Source organism: Myxocyprinus asiaticus, chromosome 3 (assembly GCF_019703515.2).
Source record: "Myxocyprinus asiaticus isolate MX2 ecotype Aquarium Trade chromosome 3, UBuf_Myxa_2, whole genome shotgun sequence".
NCBI classification, from domain to species: domain Eukaryota; kingdom Metazoa; phylum Chordata; class Actinopteri; order Cypriniformes; family Catostomidae; genus Myxocyprinus; species Myxocyprinus asiaticus.
Window position 1 is genome coordinate 61831633 of NC_059346.1, and position 16377 is coordinate 61848009.

At 39.0% G+C, this 16377-nt stretch overlaps 1 protein-coding gene across 3 annotated transcripts in view; it reads left to right on the forward strand.

Annotated features, from left to right (window-relative positions):
* LOC127426100 (YTH domain-containing protein 1-like) overlaps nucleotides 1–16377 on the forward strand; it is a 73104-nt gene that overhangs the window by 45412 nt on the left and 11315 nt on the right. For all 3 annotated transcript variants that reach the window (XM_051672625.1, XM_051672640.1, XM_051672631.1), the window contains 3 exons: nucleotides 12037–12154; nucleotides 12263–12347; nucleotides 12563–12732. In XM_051672625.1, coding sequence (XP_051528585.1) covers nucleotides 12037–12154; nucleotides 12263–12347; nucleotides 12563–12732 — 373 coding nt within the window. The remainder of the gene's footprint in view (nucleotides 1–12036; nucleotides 12155–12262; nucleotides 12348–12562; nucleotides 12733–16377) is intronic.

The following is a 16377-nucleotide window of genomic DNA, read 5'->3' on the forward strand; positions in this document are numbered from 1 at the left end:
GTTCTTAAACTTTCACAGCCCAGGACCTACACTTATACAATCATGCAATATGCTGTATTAGCTATATCCATTCATTTCTCTGGGTTATTTGACTTCAACAATTGTGATATAGATTGTTTCTTATCAAAATCATTAACATTCTTTGACAGATTTAAAGCATTTTTACTGAAATAAATATTTAGAAATCATATTTTTTAAACATGCACATAAACATGCATACTCTCAAATTGTAGATATTTATAGTAAGGCTGTTCGATTCCAAAATCTATGGAGTCGATTCTTGGTTTTGGAATCAATGGAATTGATTTCAAGAGTCAATTCCAACTTAATTTTCTCAATTCTTTTTTGATTCTGAAAAAAAAAGTAGGCAAAGTTATATCACATAATAAACAGCCCAATGCCCTATGATTGTATGAATAACAAAAGTTCTTGACATTTTCTAATAATATGAGTATTCCAAAATAAATATGGGTCTATAAGAACAAAGCAACGCTTCAATCCCATAGCATGAATTTGAGGGAAGATCAGCTGGGCAGATGCCCCTGTAGCCTATTCCGAAGAACCACTGCAAAATATAGCAGTGATGACGGGCCCAAGCACCATGGGTCCATTTCCACCTGGTGCCTTTCGGAAAACAATGCACGGTGGACACATGCATTATGGCATTTGACATTATTCTAAACAATTTTGAAGCAATTTGGGTAAATATAAGACGACTTTTTAAAGTCTGTTGTAGGAACCACACTTCCTGCTGCCAGGTGGTGGCACTATGTCCGTGGCCCAAAATAGTCACATTCATGTGATTAGCCCCCAAGACTAAACATACATCTAAATTTTGATCTAAATCACACATTGCACACAGAAGATAGGAGACACTTCCTGTTTCCCATTTTTCACCATTAATTTAATGCTTCGCCATGTCAACACTGTTCAAAATATCAAAAATCCATTCACAATTAAGTGTCTACAATGTCTTTGCATGATGTTGTACAAATTTGGTGCCAGTCACATGAATCCCCTAGGAGGAGTATTTAAAAGTAAATTCAGAGAATCTATCTCTGCTCATCTGCGTGAACGTGCCTTTGGCATGCTGCATGGAGGCATGAGGACTGCAGATGTGGCCAGAGCAATAAATTGCAATGTCCGTACTGTGAGACGCCTAAGACAGCGCTACAGGGAGACAGGAAGGACAGCTGATCGTTCTCGCAGTGGCAGACCACGTGCAACAACACCTGCAAAGGATCGGTACATCTGAATATCACACCTGCAGGACAGGTACAGGATGGCAACAACAACTGCCCGAGTTACACCAGGAACACAAAATCCCTCCATCTGTGCTCAGACTGTCCGCAATAGGCTGAGAGAGGCTGGACTGAGGGCTTGTTGGCCTGTTGTAAGGCAGGTCCTTACCAGATATCACCGGCAACAACGTCGCCTATGGGCACAAACCCACCTTCACTGTACCAGACAGGACTGGCAAAAAGTGCTCTTCACTGACGAGTTGTGGTTTTGTCTCACCAGGGGTGATGGTCCTACTCGCGTTTATCGTCGAAGGAATGAGCGTTACACCGAGGCCTGTAGTCTGGAGCAGGATCGATTTGGAGGTGGAGGATCTGTCATGGTCTGGGGCGGTGTGTCACAGCATCAACTGACTGAGCTTGTTGTCATTGCAGGCAATCTCAACGCTGTGCGTTACAGGGAAGACATTCTCCTCCCTCATGTGGTACCCTTCCTGCAGGCTCATCCAGCTATACCAGCCATACTGCTCGTTCTGTGTGTGATTTCCTGAAAGACAGGAATGTCAGTGTTCTGCCATGGCCAGCGAAGAGCCCGGATCTCAATCCCATTGAGCACATCTGGGACCTGTTGGATCGGAGGGTGAGGGCTAGGGCCATTCCCCCCAAGAAATGTCCGGGAACTTGCAAGTGCCTTGGTGGAAGAGTGGGGTAACATCTCACAGCAAGAACTGGCAAATCTGGTGCAGTCCATGAGGAGGAGATGCACTGCAGTACTTAATGTAGCTGGGGGCCACACCAGATACTGACTGTTATTTTTGACCCCCCCTTTTGTTCAGGGACACATTATTCCATTTCTGTTAGTCACATGTCTGTGAAACTTGTTCAGTTTATGTATTAGTTGTTGAATCTTTTTACGTTCATACAAATATCTGCACGTTAAGTTTGCTGAAAATAAAAGCAGTTGAAAGTAAGAGGACCTTAGTAAGAGTTTATATACATTTTTAATTGTAATTTTTTTTTTTTTTTTTTTTTTTTTTGCTGATTCATTTGAAAGTTTTGATTATAATATGATATAATTATTTATTGAAGAGTATGTAGATCTAAAAATTATATTGTAATGAAGTAATTTACCATTTTTATTTGGCCTTAAAATGGCTTTAAAGTAAATTAACAAATGTAATTCAAGGCAATAGGTGTTAAGCTGGTCCAAGTACAGAAGTCATTTAGGTTTGTAATTTCATTGCAGTTCTGTGGCAGTAGGTTTCAGTTTCTTTTATTGTTGCATTTGTTTCTCTGTTCACTGTCAAAATAAATGAAGTACATTAATTTCGAGTCTGCATTCGTTAATCATACGCACAACTATTTAAATAGCCTTTAATGTTGGGCAAATGAGGGCATAAATTATGTTATAATACTGCATGTCCACCCATAGAATAATTATTAAAAGCAAATATTACCATCTGGTTATCAACAAACAACTATTGATCCATGATGTTACCACAACGTCATCAGACTCAAGATGGCGCCGAGTATGGCTGCTGCGTTGCGAGCTCCGACACAACATAGCAATGTTTTGTTTGTTTTGTTTACAATTCTTATGTTTTTTGTCTTGGATGTTGTCTGCCTTATTGTCTACGACAGACAAACACTTTTGGGCATTGGTTCAGCGATCTCACACCGAAAACCGGACTTCACATTCCTCAATGCCGACCCGCTGTTTACAAACACGCCAGCGGAGCCCTTTGTCTGGGCAGCACGGCCGCGGAAACGCAAGAGGAAAAGGGGAAACAGAGCTGCCATTCTCATCAGAGTAAGACGCCGCGCAAATCGACCCCCGCTACCCACTATTCTACTGGCAAATGTTCAGTCTCTGGATAACAAGCTCTGCGAGCTGAAAGCGCGGATCTCTTTCCAACGAGAGACGAGGGACTGCTGCATTATCTGCCTAACAGAAACTTGGATGTCTGCGGAGATTCCAGACTCAGCCATTGAACCCGCGGGTTTCTCCATGCACCGAGCGGACAGAGCGAAAGACCTCTCAGGTAAAACTAGAGGAGGTGGTGTATGTTTTATGATCAACAAATCCTGGTGTGATCAGAGGAACGTACATTCCATCAAGTCTTTCTGTTCTCCTGATCTGGAATTTATGCTTCTGTGTCGACCATTCTGGCTACCGAGGGAATTCACAGCGGTCATTATCACAGCTGTGTACATCCCGCCACAAGCCGACACAGACCGGGCACTCAAGGAACTGTACGGGATTATAAGTGAGCAGGAAACCGCGCACCCTGAGGCCGCGTTCATTGTGACCGGGGACTTTAATAAAGCCAGTTTAAAATCAGTCGCACCAAAATATCACCAGCACATTAGTTTCAACACACGAGGGGACCGGGTTTTGGATCATTGCTACTCTCCGTTCCGGGATGGCTACAAATCCCTCCCCCGCCCACCATTTGGCAAATCAGACCTCTCTTCCATTCTGCTTCTGCCCGCTTACAGGCAGAAATTGAAACAGGAAGCACCCACCCTCAGAACGATCCAGTGCTGGTCGGACCAATCAGACTCTACGCTACAGGACTGTTTTGATCACACGGACTGGGAGATGTTCCGGTCCGCCTCTGATGACGACATCGAGCTTTACGCTGATAGCGTAATGTGTTTCATCAGAACGTGCGTAGAGGAAGTGATTCCGACCAGAACTGTGCGAATCTATCCGAATCAGAAGCCGTGGATCAATAGCGATGTTCGCGCGGCACTTAATGTGCGGACCTCTGCTTTTAATTCCGGGAATGCGGAGGAGCATAAACAAGCCAGTTATGCCCTCCGAAAAACTATCAAAATAGCAAAACGTCAGTACTGGAGCAAGATTGAAGGACAGTTTAACACCACCAACTCTAGAAGCATGTGGCAGGGAATTAACATCATCACGGACTTTAAAGGGAATAAAAACTCCACCATGAACACCGCTGCCTCTCTACCGGATGAGCTAAATACTTTTTATGCTCGTTTCGAGGGAAATAACACCGCCCTCGCGGAGAGAGCTCTCGCGGCTGAAGCTACAGAGGTTAGTTCACTCTCCGTCTCTGTAGCGGATGTAACCCGATCCTTCCGACGGGTGAATATCCGCAAAGCCGCGGGTCCAGACGGCATTCCGGGCCGCGTCATCAGAGCGTGCGCGACCCAGCTGGCTGGTGTTTTTACGGACATTTTCAACCGTTCCCTCTCTTTGTCTGTGGTCCCCACATGCTTTAAAACATCCACCATTGTACCTGTTCCAAAACAATCAAAAATAACTTGTTTAAATGACTGGCGTCCTGTTGCTCTGACCCCCATCATCAGCAAATGTTTTGAGAGACTAATCAGAGATTACATCTGCTCTGTCTTGCCACTCAATCTTGACCCGCTGCAGTTTGCTTACCGCAACAACCGCTCCACTGATGATGCCATTGCATCTACAATACACACTGCTCTCTCCCACCTGGAAAAAAAGAACACTTATGTGAGAATGCTGTTTGTAGACTACAGCTCAGCATTCAACACCATAGTGCCCTCCAAGCTAGATGAGAAACTCCGGGCTCTGGGCTTAAACAGCTCGCTGTGTAGCTGGATCCTGGACTTCCTGTCAAGCAGACGCCAGGTGGTTAGAATAGGCAGCAACATCTCCTCATCACTGATCCTCAAGACTGGAGCCCCACAGGGCTGTGTTCTCAGCCCACTACTGTATTCCTTGTACACACATGACTGTGTGGCAACACATAGCTCCAATGCCATCATTAAGTTTGCTGATGACACGACGGTGGTAGGTCTGATCACTGACAATGATGAAACAGCCTACAGAGAGGAGGTGCACAGGAGCACAACCTCTCCCTCAACGTCAATAAGACAAAGGAGCTTGTGGTGGACTTCAGAAGAAAAGACAGAGAACACAGTCCCATCACCATCAATGGAGCACCAGTGGAGAGAGTCAGCAGCTTCAAGTTCCTGGGTGTACACATCACTGAGGAACTCACATGGTCCGTCCACACTGAAGTCGTTGTGAAGAAGGCTCATCAGCGCCTCTTCTTCCTGAGACGGCTGAGGAAGTTTGGAATGAACCGCCACATCCTCACACGGTTCTACACCTGCACTGTAGAGAGCATCCTGACTGGCTGTATCTCCGCCTGGTACGGCAATAGCACCGCCCACAACTGCAAAGCACTGCAAAGGGTGGTGCGAACTGCCAAACACATCATCGGAGGTGAGCTTCCCTCCCTCCAGGAAATATATACAAGGCGGTGTGTGAAAAAAGCTCGGAGGATCATCAGAGACTCCAGCCACCCGAGCCATGGGCTGTTCTCACTGCTACCATCAGGTAGGCGGTATCGCAGCATCAGGACCCGCACCAGCTGACTCCATGATAGCTTCTTCCCCCAAGCAATCAGACTTCTGAACTCTTGATCTCTCATGATCAATATACATCAGCACTGCACTTTATTACTCTTACTCTTATATCTCACACCGGACTGTCATAAATTATATTATTATTATATTATGTCTCTCTTAACAACTGACTATCAACCAACAGCCTGAATGTCAATACAGTACAATACTGTACATTCTATATATATATAAATATATATATATATATATATATATATATATATATATATATATATATATACTTTTTTTTTATATATATATATATATATTTTAATTTTTAATTTTTATTGAATAATGTGTATTTATATAGTAAAAAACAAAAAAACAAAAACAGCGTATTGTATACTGTACAGTGTATGTTATTATTTGTATATTGTTGAGTGTAATTATGTGTATAACAGATGTTTAAATTGTGTTGTGTTAATTTGATGTTATTGTAAATTGGTATATCTCTCATCACTGTCACGACTGCTATGTTGATTGGAACTGCACCCAAGAATTTCACATACCATTGCACTTGTGTATATGGCTGTGTGACAATAAAGTGATTTGATTTGATTTGATTTTGATGACGGACTGGCACCGTTCCAAAGTTATGTTGTGGCAACGAATCCAGGAATTTCACTTTCCCGGTTGTCACAATGAAAGTTTGGTCATCAAATTATGTTGCAGTTAGGAAATGGCCACATAATTTTGCTAGCTGGAATTACAAAATGGCTGTGGCTTTCTCAAATTTTGCAATGCAATTTGCTGCATTTTTTGGGGGTTGTTTTGCAATGAAAACTCAAATTATCATTATATACCTCTGTAGTCGTGTTAATTACAATGTAAATATTTTAGTGCATAACAACTGAATATGCAGTTAGCAACCAAAAAAAAAAAAAAAAGTGCATACAAAAATCTATCTAAGTTTAAAATAGACATACAATAAATCTCTAAACTATAAACACAAATGAGGATTCAGTAATTAGGCCTGTTGCCATCATTACATTGTCTGATATTTAAATCTGGTATATGGCCATATACGAACAAATACAATTAGAATTCATATATTTGAGCATTTATGTACACATTTAAATTCCACAAGTGTTTAAAATTTTTTTACAAATATGAAAATTGTCATTTTTGTCATTGTCACATACTGTATATTGCATATATCTATATAAATGACCTTTTTATATCAGTAAAAAAATTTATGAACATTTACTTTCAGCATACAAGTGTTCAGCATATATTGCCATTTTTAGATTCGTAGCCTACTGTATTAATAGCACTTCAAATTCTAATCACATTTTATTACACAACTAATGGGGATTTTAAGTGAATGTCACTGATTCTTTGTATAAACGCAGGTTTTTGTGTCTTATTCGCAGCACACAGGGTGAAGATTAAATGCTAGCTATGATGTATGTCTGCTGTCTGCGGTCCCGCGAAAGTTTAGAAGGATTTTGATAGTGAACGCACAATGGGGAGGAGACACTTACACCGTTACTATGGAGATGATACAAACGGCAGCTGTGCATTTGGATATGTTGCGACTGCTTCAGACTTTTCAAGCATTTGTTTTGCCGCTGTCAAACATGAAGGAAAACGATGGGATTTCCTCAGATTTACGTTTTTTGCGGAAAATTGGTGGGAATTATAAAAAAGACAAGCTACCGCAAATAATGCGGAGATTGGTTGAATTTGCAAGATTGCAAAATCGGTCGTGTCTAGAAGGGATCATTCTTTCGTCAACTTCTCGCACATGCACAGTCTGTTATGTATAGTCCAAGTATGTGTAACTGCGTTCATCAGTTAACTTTGTTTATCAAAAGAACGACATATAAAGTTAAAGATAAGTTTAAGATGGCTAGCAAAATAACAACGGCATGCTCATGATACACAGCATTTGTAGTTGCACAGAAATGATGAGCGCTAGTAAAAGATTATTTTAAATGGTCTGCTTTGATAAAGTCATTCTTGATGATCAATTCAAGCTCTAAAATAAATATTTAACATAATAAAAGTGATAACTTCATCTCTGTGTGCTATCTTCGGTCATGAGATATTGTAAGTTAGTGGAAAAGTACATCAATCACCTCCAGTATAAGGAGTCTGACTGAGTGGTCTAGTGGTAATTAAATCACCCCTTGCATAAAGAGGTTTAGGGTTCTAATCCGCCCATATAACTTCATATTTTAATTAACAGAAATTGCATCCGTATCTCAGTGGATGTATATCTTGAGTGGGGACACATTTGTTTGCATTTTTCTTTGGGATTCGACTGGAAAAGAGCGCAAACTGCGGAACTCGCAGCAACGAGGAGCGCTCGCCGCCATTCTCGATTCCTAAAGTACATCACTGTGGCACATATGTTGCTATCTTCTTAATACTGTATAATTAACACTTATATTATTTAAAATGAAAAGCAGTTCATGAGCAAGGATTAATAACAATGCGTTGTCATGGCAACAGTATCTAAGATGTCTTGACATTATTCTAAAAATGTTGAAGCAATTCACATAAACACAAGAGGGCTATTTCAAAGTCTGATAAAATTGCCTTCCTGCTGCCAGTTGGTGGCACTATGGATGTGACCCAAAATAGCCACATAAATGTGTTCAGCTGCCATTACCAAACATACAGCTGAACTTTCATCAGAATCATACAGTGCACACAGAAGATATAAGGAACTTCCTGTTTCACATTTTTGCCCTTAATTTATTGCGTCGCTATGGCAACACCGTTCGATATATCAAAAATTTGTTCGCAATTTAGCATCTTCAGTGTCTTGGCATAATGTTTCCTAAATTTGATGAGTCACATGATTCCCCTAGGAGTATTCAAAAGTTCAGGGCCTGCAATTTTCAAAAAAGGCACATTCAATCCAAAATGGCCACATTCAATCCAAAACTGACCCCACCACTTTTGTCAAAAGGTGGTGCTACAGAGCTCCCCAGCCACACCCATTTGTTAATTTTGCCCAGGCCTAATGGCCGACAACTCTGATGTGTGTGCAAAATATAGTGAAAATTTAAACATGCCAAGTACCTCAAAAACATATGAATATACATAAAAAGGAATAATGACATTTAATGCATTGCCATGGAAACACTAAGATATCAAGAAGTCTTGACATTATTCTAAAGAAAATTGAAACAATTCAGTTAAACATAAGAGGGATATTTCAAAGTCTGTTAAATGTGCCACAATTCCCTACGAACGTGACCCACAATAGCCACATCAATGTGATCAGCCCACAAGGCCAAACATTTGGCTAAATTTTTATGTACAGTAAATCACACTATACACGCAGTAGATATGAGACACTTCTTTTTTCCCATTTTTTTGATGTTTATCACGTCACCATGGCAACACCGTTCAATATCACAAATTAAAAAATTTTGCATCGTCAATGTCTTCGCATGATGTCGCCCACATTTGGTACCTGTGACATGAAATCCATAGGACTATTTCAAATTCTAGAGCATGCATTTTTCAAACAATCTAAAATGGCCGACTTCCTGTTGGGCGGAGCTTCTGACTGTCAGTGCGAAAGTTGTCTGGCTTAATGAGATCTATATGCGTACAAAGTTTGGTGACGGTAGCTCAAATGGCATGTGCTACAGAGCCCCCCGAACATGCCCATCTTCTAGGTGGTGCTACAGAGGCCCCCTGCACCCCCGCAACTTTGCCAAGCCCTGATGGCGATGACTCTGATGTGTGTGCAAACTCTCAAGAGATTTCACGGATGTTAAGTACCCCAAAAGTACCAAAAACATTGAAAAGAAAAAGAATCCTTAGAAGAAGAATAGGGTCTCCGCACTTTCAGTGCTTGGGCCCTAATGATAATAATAATAATCCTTAGAAGAACAATAGGGCCTCCACACTTTCATTGCTTGGGCCCTAATAATGTTAAAAGCCCCATATTGCATACAGTGAAATTGCCTGTTATCACTCATCAGTTGTTCTTTTTTAAAAAGAGGTTTTATGTTAGTATGTAATTCTCCAATAAATTTTACACTGAATAAAATGTCCAAACTATACACTTTAGTTTGATGATTGAATCTATTTAAAATTCCAGGTTCTTGTTAATTTCAATTTAATTTCATGGCGTACAATGTAAAATTAAATGTTTCTTAATGTGTCATTGAATGTAATTTGCCTTAATAGTATGTTTTTAATGTTAAAGTAATGTAAAAGGTTTTAAAAAGAAGCTACTGTGAAAATGTCACATAGAGAAGCATTAGACCTGCTTTATGAGTGCAGTCCATTTGCCATTTAAAGTTCAACCTAATTATTGACTAACTAGTTAACTTTTTCTTGGTCCTCCTCTGCCATCTCCTGGTTCCAGACAGGTGTGTTTACATCGGGGAAGTTGTTATTTTATGGCAATTTTCTGTCACAAATTTGGCATTTTACCTGATTATTTGTTAAATCCAGAGTAAAATACCGACAGATTTCAGTCTGGAAAGAAGCTGTCTGATGTGCTGAAGGGCTTGTGCGATTGCATCATTCTTCAGACGGAGTGGATTTACTGATGGCTAATGGACTAAAAGAGTCACATTGATGAGTCGTGAAATTATGATGGTTTAGCTGCAGTCCTATTACAATCTGTTATTTGAAATAGTGTGGACTCCTAGCCCTGAGATATAGAAAGAAATCTATGTTGAAATTGATAAAGTCGATAAAATCCAGTTTGAACAAAGAAAATGTAAATTAATATGATGCTTTGAGTTTCCTACTGGCATGTAAACACTTTAATCACATTTATTCCACTCTGACCAAAGTGTGCCTGCACCAGTGCTGCAGATGGATCATGCTCCACTTAAGCACAGGTTTGAAAACAGTGCGAAAAAGAAGCTGCACTTTTCAGCTTCACATAAAACGGCAGTTCCATGCACCGTTTTCCAGCGGTGGTGCTCCCCTATCAACAGCCCCACGACAAATGAAAACAGATTTTGTGAATGTCCGTTTGCAGTCTGAATTGAATGTTGGGGAGATAAAAAGACTATATGCCGCAAAATAATGGGAAGGAAACACGTCTTTGAAATGAGTTTGTGCTCACGGGCGAAACACAACATTCATCACGTGGATTCCGATTCACACACAAATGACTCTTATGAACCGATTCTTCTTAGTGAATCAAATCAGACAGCGCAACCAGTGTAGTCCGATAAACAAATGATTCTTATGAACCAATTCTTTTTAGTTAATCAAAACTCTTATGAAGTGGTTCTTTTAATAAATCGTTCAAAAAGACTCACAAACTGACTGACTAATTTTCCTTATGCAAAGCTGTATTTAAAGAGACATATTTGCAACAAGTTGTTTTTTGTAATATATATTCATTTATAAAAAATAAAAAAAGCATTAAAACATTACATTTCTCAGCAAATAATCAGTAATGGCAAGTAGCATGTAAACGGGATTGAAGTGGTTGGCCCAAACATGTAAACATCTTAACCTAATTATTCCTTATACTCTGATTATTGCAGTAATCAGAGTATTGGTGTACATGTAAACATAGCCATTCTCATTTACTCACCCATATTCTGTTCCAAAACTGTATGACTTTCTTTTGCGAAACACATAAATATTTTGAAGAATATCTGAGCTGGGGTTTTTTTTCTCCATACAGTGCAAGTCAATGGGGAGCAAAACTTTCAAGCTCCAAAAACGACTCGAGTGGTTAAATCCATGTATTCTGAAGTGAGATGATAGGTTTGGATGAGAAACAGGTCAAAATTGAAGTCCTTATTCACTTAAAATCTTGACATTCATCTTAGCTGTCCTTGGTGCGTTTGAATATTCATGTGCAAACTTGTGTTTTTGATACAACCAGATATGCAGCGTTATTTACAATAGAGGAGGAATGCTCTGCACAAGCTTCATTTGTTACACTTCAAATTAAATTTGTTTTAGATCTTTATTTTTTCAAAATGGTGCAAATATGTACTTTTCCTTGATGTCTCAACTGACAGAATGGTTCAAGCATGAAGACGTGTGAACAAGCTTCTCTCATGAATGCGGCAAGAATAGAGTAAGATTTTTAGTGAATAAGGATATACATTTTGGTCTGTTTCTCAAACAAACCTATCATATCGCTTCAGAAGACTTGGAAATTACCACTCAAGTCATGGATTACTTTTATGCTAACCTTGTTCTTTTTGTTGCTTAGAAGTTTTGGTCCCCATTGGCTTGCATTGTATGAAGAATAAAAACAGCTTTTGAAGAATGTCTCCCTGACAGAGACATTCTTCAAAATATCTTTGTTTTATGTAGAAGGGGTTTGGAATGGCATGAGGGTGAGGAAATGATTTGAGAATTACCATTTTTGGGTGAACTATTCCTTTATGAAACTGGGTTAATAAAGAGATGTGTGCTTATGTTTCAGGTTTTGCACGTCTGTCCTCTGAGTCTCATCATGGAGGTTCTCCCATTCACTGGGTTCTGCCCGCAGGCATGAATGCCAAGATGCTTGGAGGAGTCTTCAAAATTGACTGGATTTGCAGGTACTAAACTATGAAAAAGCTATTTATTTTACGTCTGTACTGTTTTGTAGTAATTTGTAGTTTAGGATTCTGAATAAATAATGAAGTTTATTTTTTTTGTGCATGAAGGCGGGAATTGCCTTTCACAAAAACGGCCCATCTCTCAAACCCATGGAATGAGCACAAGCCTGTAAAGATTGGACGTGATGGACAGGTTAGCCATTTTCTTTGTTCTTTGTCTCCACATGGCACATGTATTTTGCACTCCTGTTTTGTATTTAAACATCATCTGTGTTTTATTCCACCATTTTTGTTTACTTGTATGCAGCATTAATCATATGTAACTCTGAGTGTTAAAATACATTTTCTTTCTCTTGTACAATACCTCAATGCCTCTACCTTTGGATGTATATAAATGGCTGGATACAGGAGATTGAACCAGATTGCGGGACACAGCTGTGCATGCTCTTCCCCCCGGACGAGAGCATTGACTTGTATCAAGTCATTCACAAAATGCGCCACAAGAGGAGGATGCACTCCGAGTCTCGATCTCGGGGCAGACCCCCCCACAGAGAGCTGGCCCCACGAGACCTGGGAAGGTTAGAAATGTTCTTTGGACTGATAGTACGCACTTGTGTCCCTGTCATCTGATGCGAAGGACAATAAAGTGCTATTTTTTCCACCATCGTCTTCATCATCACTTGTGCAAGTGTCAGAGAAGAGCCTTGAAATGAGCAGACCGGACCAGTGGCAGCTTTCGTGGGAAAGCCATAAAGTGAATCTATGGTTCTATTGTTAATGTTGATGGTGGTGTGCAAGTCTAAGTTGAATTGGTAACTTTGTGTAATGAATAACCTGATAATCCTCTGTTAACTTTAGCCTCACTATGGAAGTTAAATCTGTAGTTGTAGCACTGAGGTTCGTTACTTTCTGTAGATGAGACTATGTATAAATTTTTTGCCAAAGCCTTTTCTTGCAGGAGTATCCATGCGGGATAGAGCCAGTCAAATATGGGACTCTTTAAAAAAAACAAAAAAAAAAAAAAAGAGCTTGATTAAGCTGAAGATGGCACATCGAATTGAGGGGCAGAAAGCTGCCGTTGTTAAAACAAAGAAAATCTTTCAAGAGGAGCTATATGGGACTTCTTTGCTGGTCTTCTTTTTCAGAAAAAAGTTTCAGTGTGCACTTGCAAATATAGATAAAGTGTACAGTGTATAGTAGCAAACAGTGAAAGAAAGAATTAAGAATATGATGTGGAGACAGGGAGAGAGAATAAAACAAGTATGTGTTTTTCTGCAAAGCTACCGGAGAGGGGTAGTCACCCTGTTTGCAGTGCCAATGGACTCAAACCACACCAGGGACTGTCCCTATAGAGCACTGCCTTACATGAACTCTCTTCCATACCACATTGTTCAAAGAAAGGCCCAAATGGTGCTCTAAATGAGGGTGCCTTCAAAAAATGACTTTAACATCCCTAATCTCTCCAGACAAATGTTATAAGGAAATTTGTTTGTTTGCATTGTCTGGTCCCAGCCCCAGCTGATGGACTCAAGTTTGGAGGTGATCTTGGTATTACATGAGTACATGTCCCTCCCCTTTCCCTGCCCCCTTTGTTACAAAGGCCCCTCCCTCTCAATTGATGGGATGTTCCACCAGGTGGTAGGTAGGCAATTTGTTACCTTCCTCTGGACTAATGATGGTGTAAAATGATGCCTTCACCCTGCCCTTCTCCTGTGTTTCACTGAACCTTCCATGGACCGAGTACCCCAAGAGAAGTTTATTTCCAAATGTCTGGATCTTCTCTTGGTTTTTTGGTTTGATATACAATGGACTGCTCCACTCCATATTGCTCTCCCTTCTTCCGCCTTACCAGGCCCACCCGTTTAAAACATGTTAAAGCATAAGATGGACTGTTATATGAACTTTTACTAAGTATTTGCCAACGTTAACAGTCACAAAACTTCAAGAATGCGGTATGTCACTCTCTTAACCAGAATTTTTTTTCTACTGTAGATAATGTTTTTATCATTTTAGTGGGTTTACCATTTGATGAAAGACATTTTCATTATTTCAAGGTCACACATTTAATGAGTATGTGTCAGAAGGACAGTAGTTGAGTTTTTAATGAATAATATGTTTACAACATCTTTTTATAATTGTTTTTTTTTTTTTATTCAAATCCAAAGACAGTTTAATCTTTGGGTGAATCTCACAAAGAAACATCTGGGTTATATATACACCCCAAAATAAAAAAAGAAATATTTGTTCAAAACCCACAACTTTTTTATTCAGAAAACAAAGGAAGATGTTTTAATGAAGATAGCCCTCCATCTTTTCATTAAAATGGCAGTGGATAGTGCCTCACTTGAAAGGCCGTATAATCCAAGTCTTCTGAAGACATACAATAGGCTTTGGAGAGAAACAACCAGGAATCTAAAAATCTGACATTCATTGCATGTTCATGAGTGTTATGAGAAGCCCATTACCAGTGGCTTGCTGAGTTTTCTTGTTTTAAGCATATTTTAAAATGATTATTGAATTGAATTCAGTACAGCAAATACTACAATTTTTTTTTTACTGTAATGAGAAAGAGATTTGGAAACCTCATAAGAATAATAGAAGTTTTAAAAACAAAACCTCTAACTTGTGGACACAAGTGAGGTGTTCTCTTTTTTTATAATGTTATTAAAGCAAGATCTACAATAAACAATATATACATTGTAAGCAGTGTTGTTACGATACCAAAATATGATAGTTAGTAGTAATATTTGCAGATTCTCGATACCATTTTTGATACTGCAACAAATAGTACTATTAATAATTAAATTATGTAAGCATTGTTTCACAAGTATTCCAGTCAGTAATAAAATAAAATCAAAGAAACAAAAAAGCAATGACTAGAAACAAATTAAAAACAGTAGTAAAAAAAATAAAAATAAATTACAAATTAAGAAAACTTTTTCAAGTTTTAAAAGTCTTTTAAAAGCAGTATCAAGTAGGCTAGTCAAGTAAGCATTCAGAATGAAATGAAATGTGACATGTAACTACTACAGGTCTTTACTCTATGATTAGGAAACATTAAAGGTGCACTCAGTAATTTTTTCGTCATTAAAAATTTTTAACTCCTAAAGACATGTATTGTAATTCTGGAATATATGTAGGAGATCATGACCACTCACATTAAAGTGAAGACTCCAGTCATATCAGTAACCTTATAAAAGCTGTTTTATTGTACATGGAGAGGGTCCGCACATGGGGGCTGCCATGTTTGAATCACATGACCAGCCGAATACTACTCGCTTAATCTCAGTAACCATCCTGTTATTTGACACTTTCACTAATTTATTAAAGTAATACATTTCTACAATGGCATCTGAAACTGAAAACTATTGATTTTAAATGACACTGCATCCAAGACGCTAGGTGTCATTTTAAGACCAAGATGACACAGACAAAAGTTACTGAGTGCACCTTTAATACTTTTTAAAGCAACTTAAGTTATTGTGGTTTTCTTGTTGCCTTGCTAATGTTTGATTAATATTAACGACACACTAGACAGTGGCAGGTCTATAAGGCTGCATTTACACTTTAAGTCCTACATTTTGATACAAATCCTTTTTTTTTTTTTTTTTTCACTGTTTATGTTCACTTTAGACTGATTGCATTTACATTAATACCTCGCCAAGACGGGCATTTTGGCGGAACTGGGAAGTGTATTTGACCGCCCAAGTGCAAAACCTTATTTGTCTTAAATAGGCTTTATTTTCTTTAATCAAAATGTAATTTCTTACTTCTTTCTGTTGATTTTGGGGTGAAATGACCCGGATATTTCTTGGCACTTTGTATGAGATTTACCTGTTTTTCAGTCTCTTAAGGCACAGTTGATGGCATGTGTAAGGCTTGTTCTGGCTTCAAGGAAACCAAGTGAAAGCTAGACTGAAAGTTGTTTACATTTATTGAGTTCTGTATATTGAGCGGGGAGTGACCATTGAGAGAAGTACAAAATCATGGATTTTGTAAATCAGGAAAAAGGCCGATATGCATTAAAATTTGGATGTTAGTTTTGTGTGACTGTGCAACATTTGAAGATTGCAGCTATGCTTTCTGTGTAAAGTAGCTTTAATATTTATGTAGTTTGGTTACCAATTTTATACAGTTAACTAAAATATTTTAGTTATATGAAATCAGCTCAAATATCTAATCCCACACATACTGATTAAACTTGAGGGAAATGTCTTTTTATG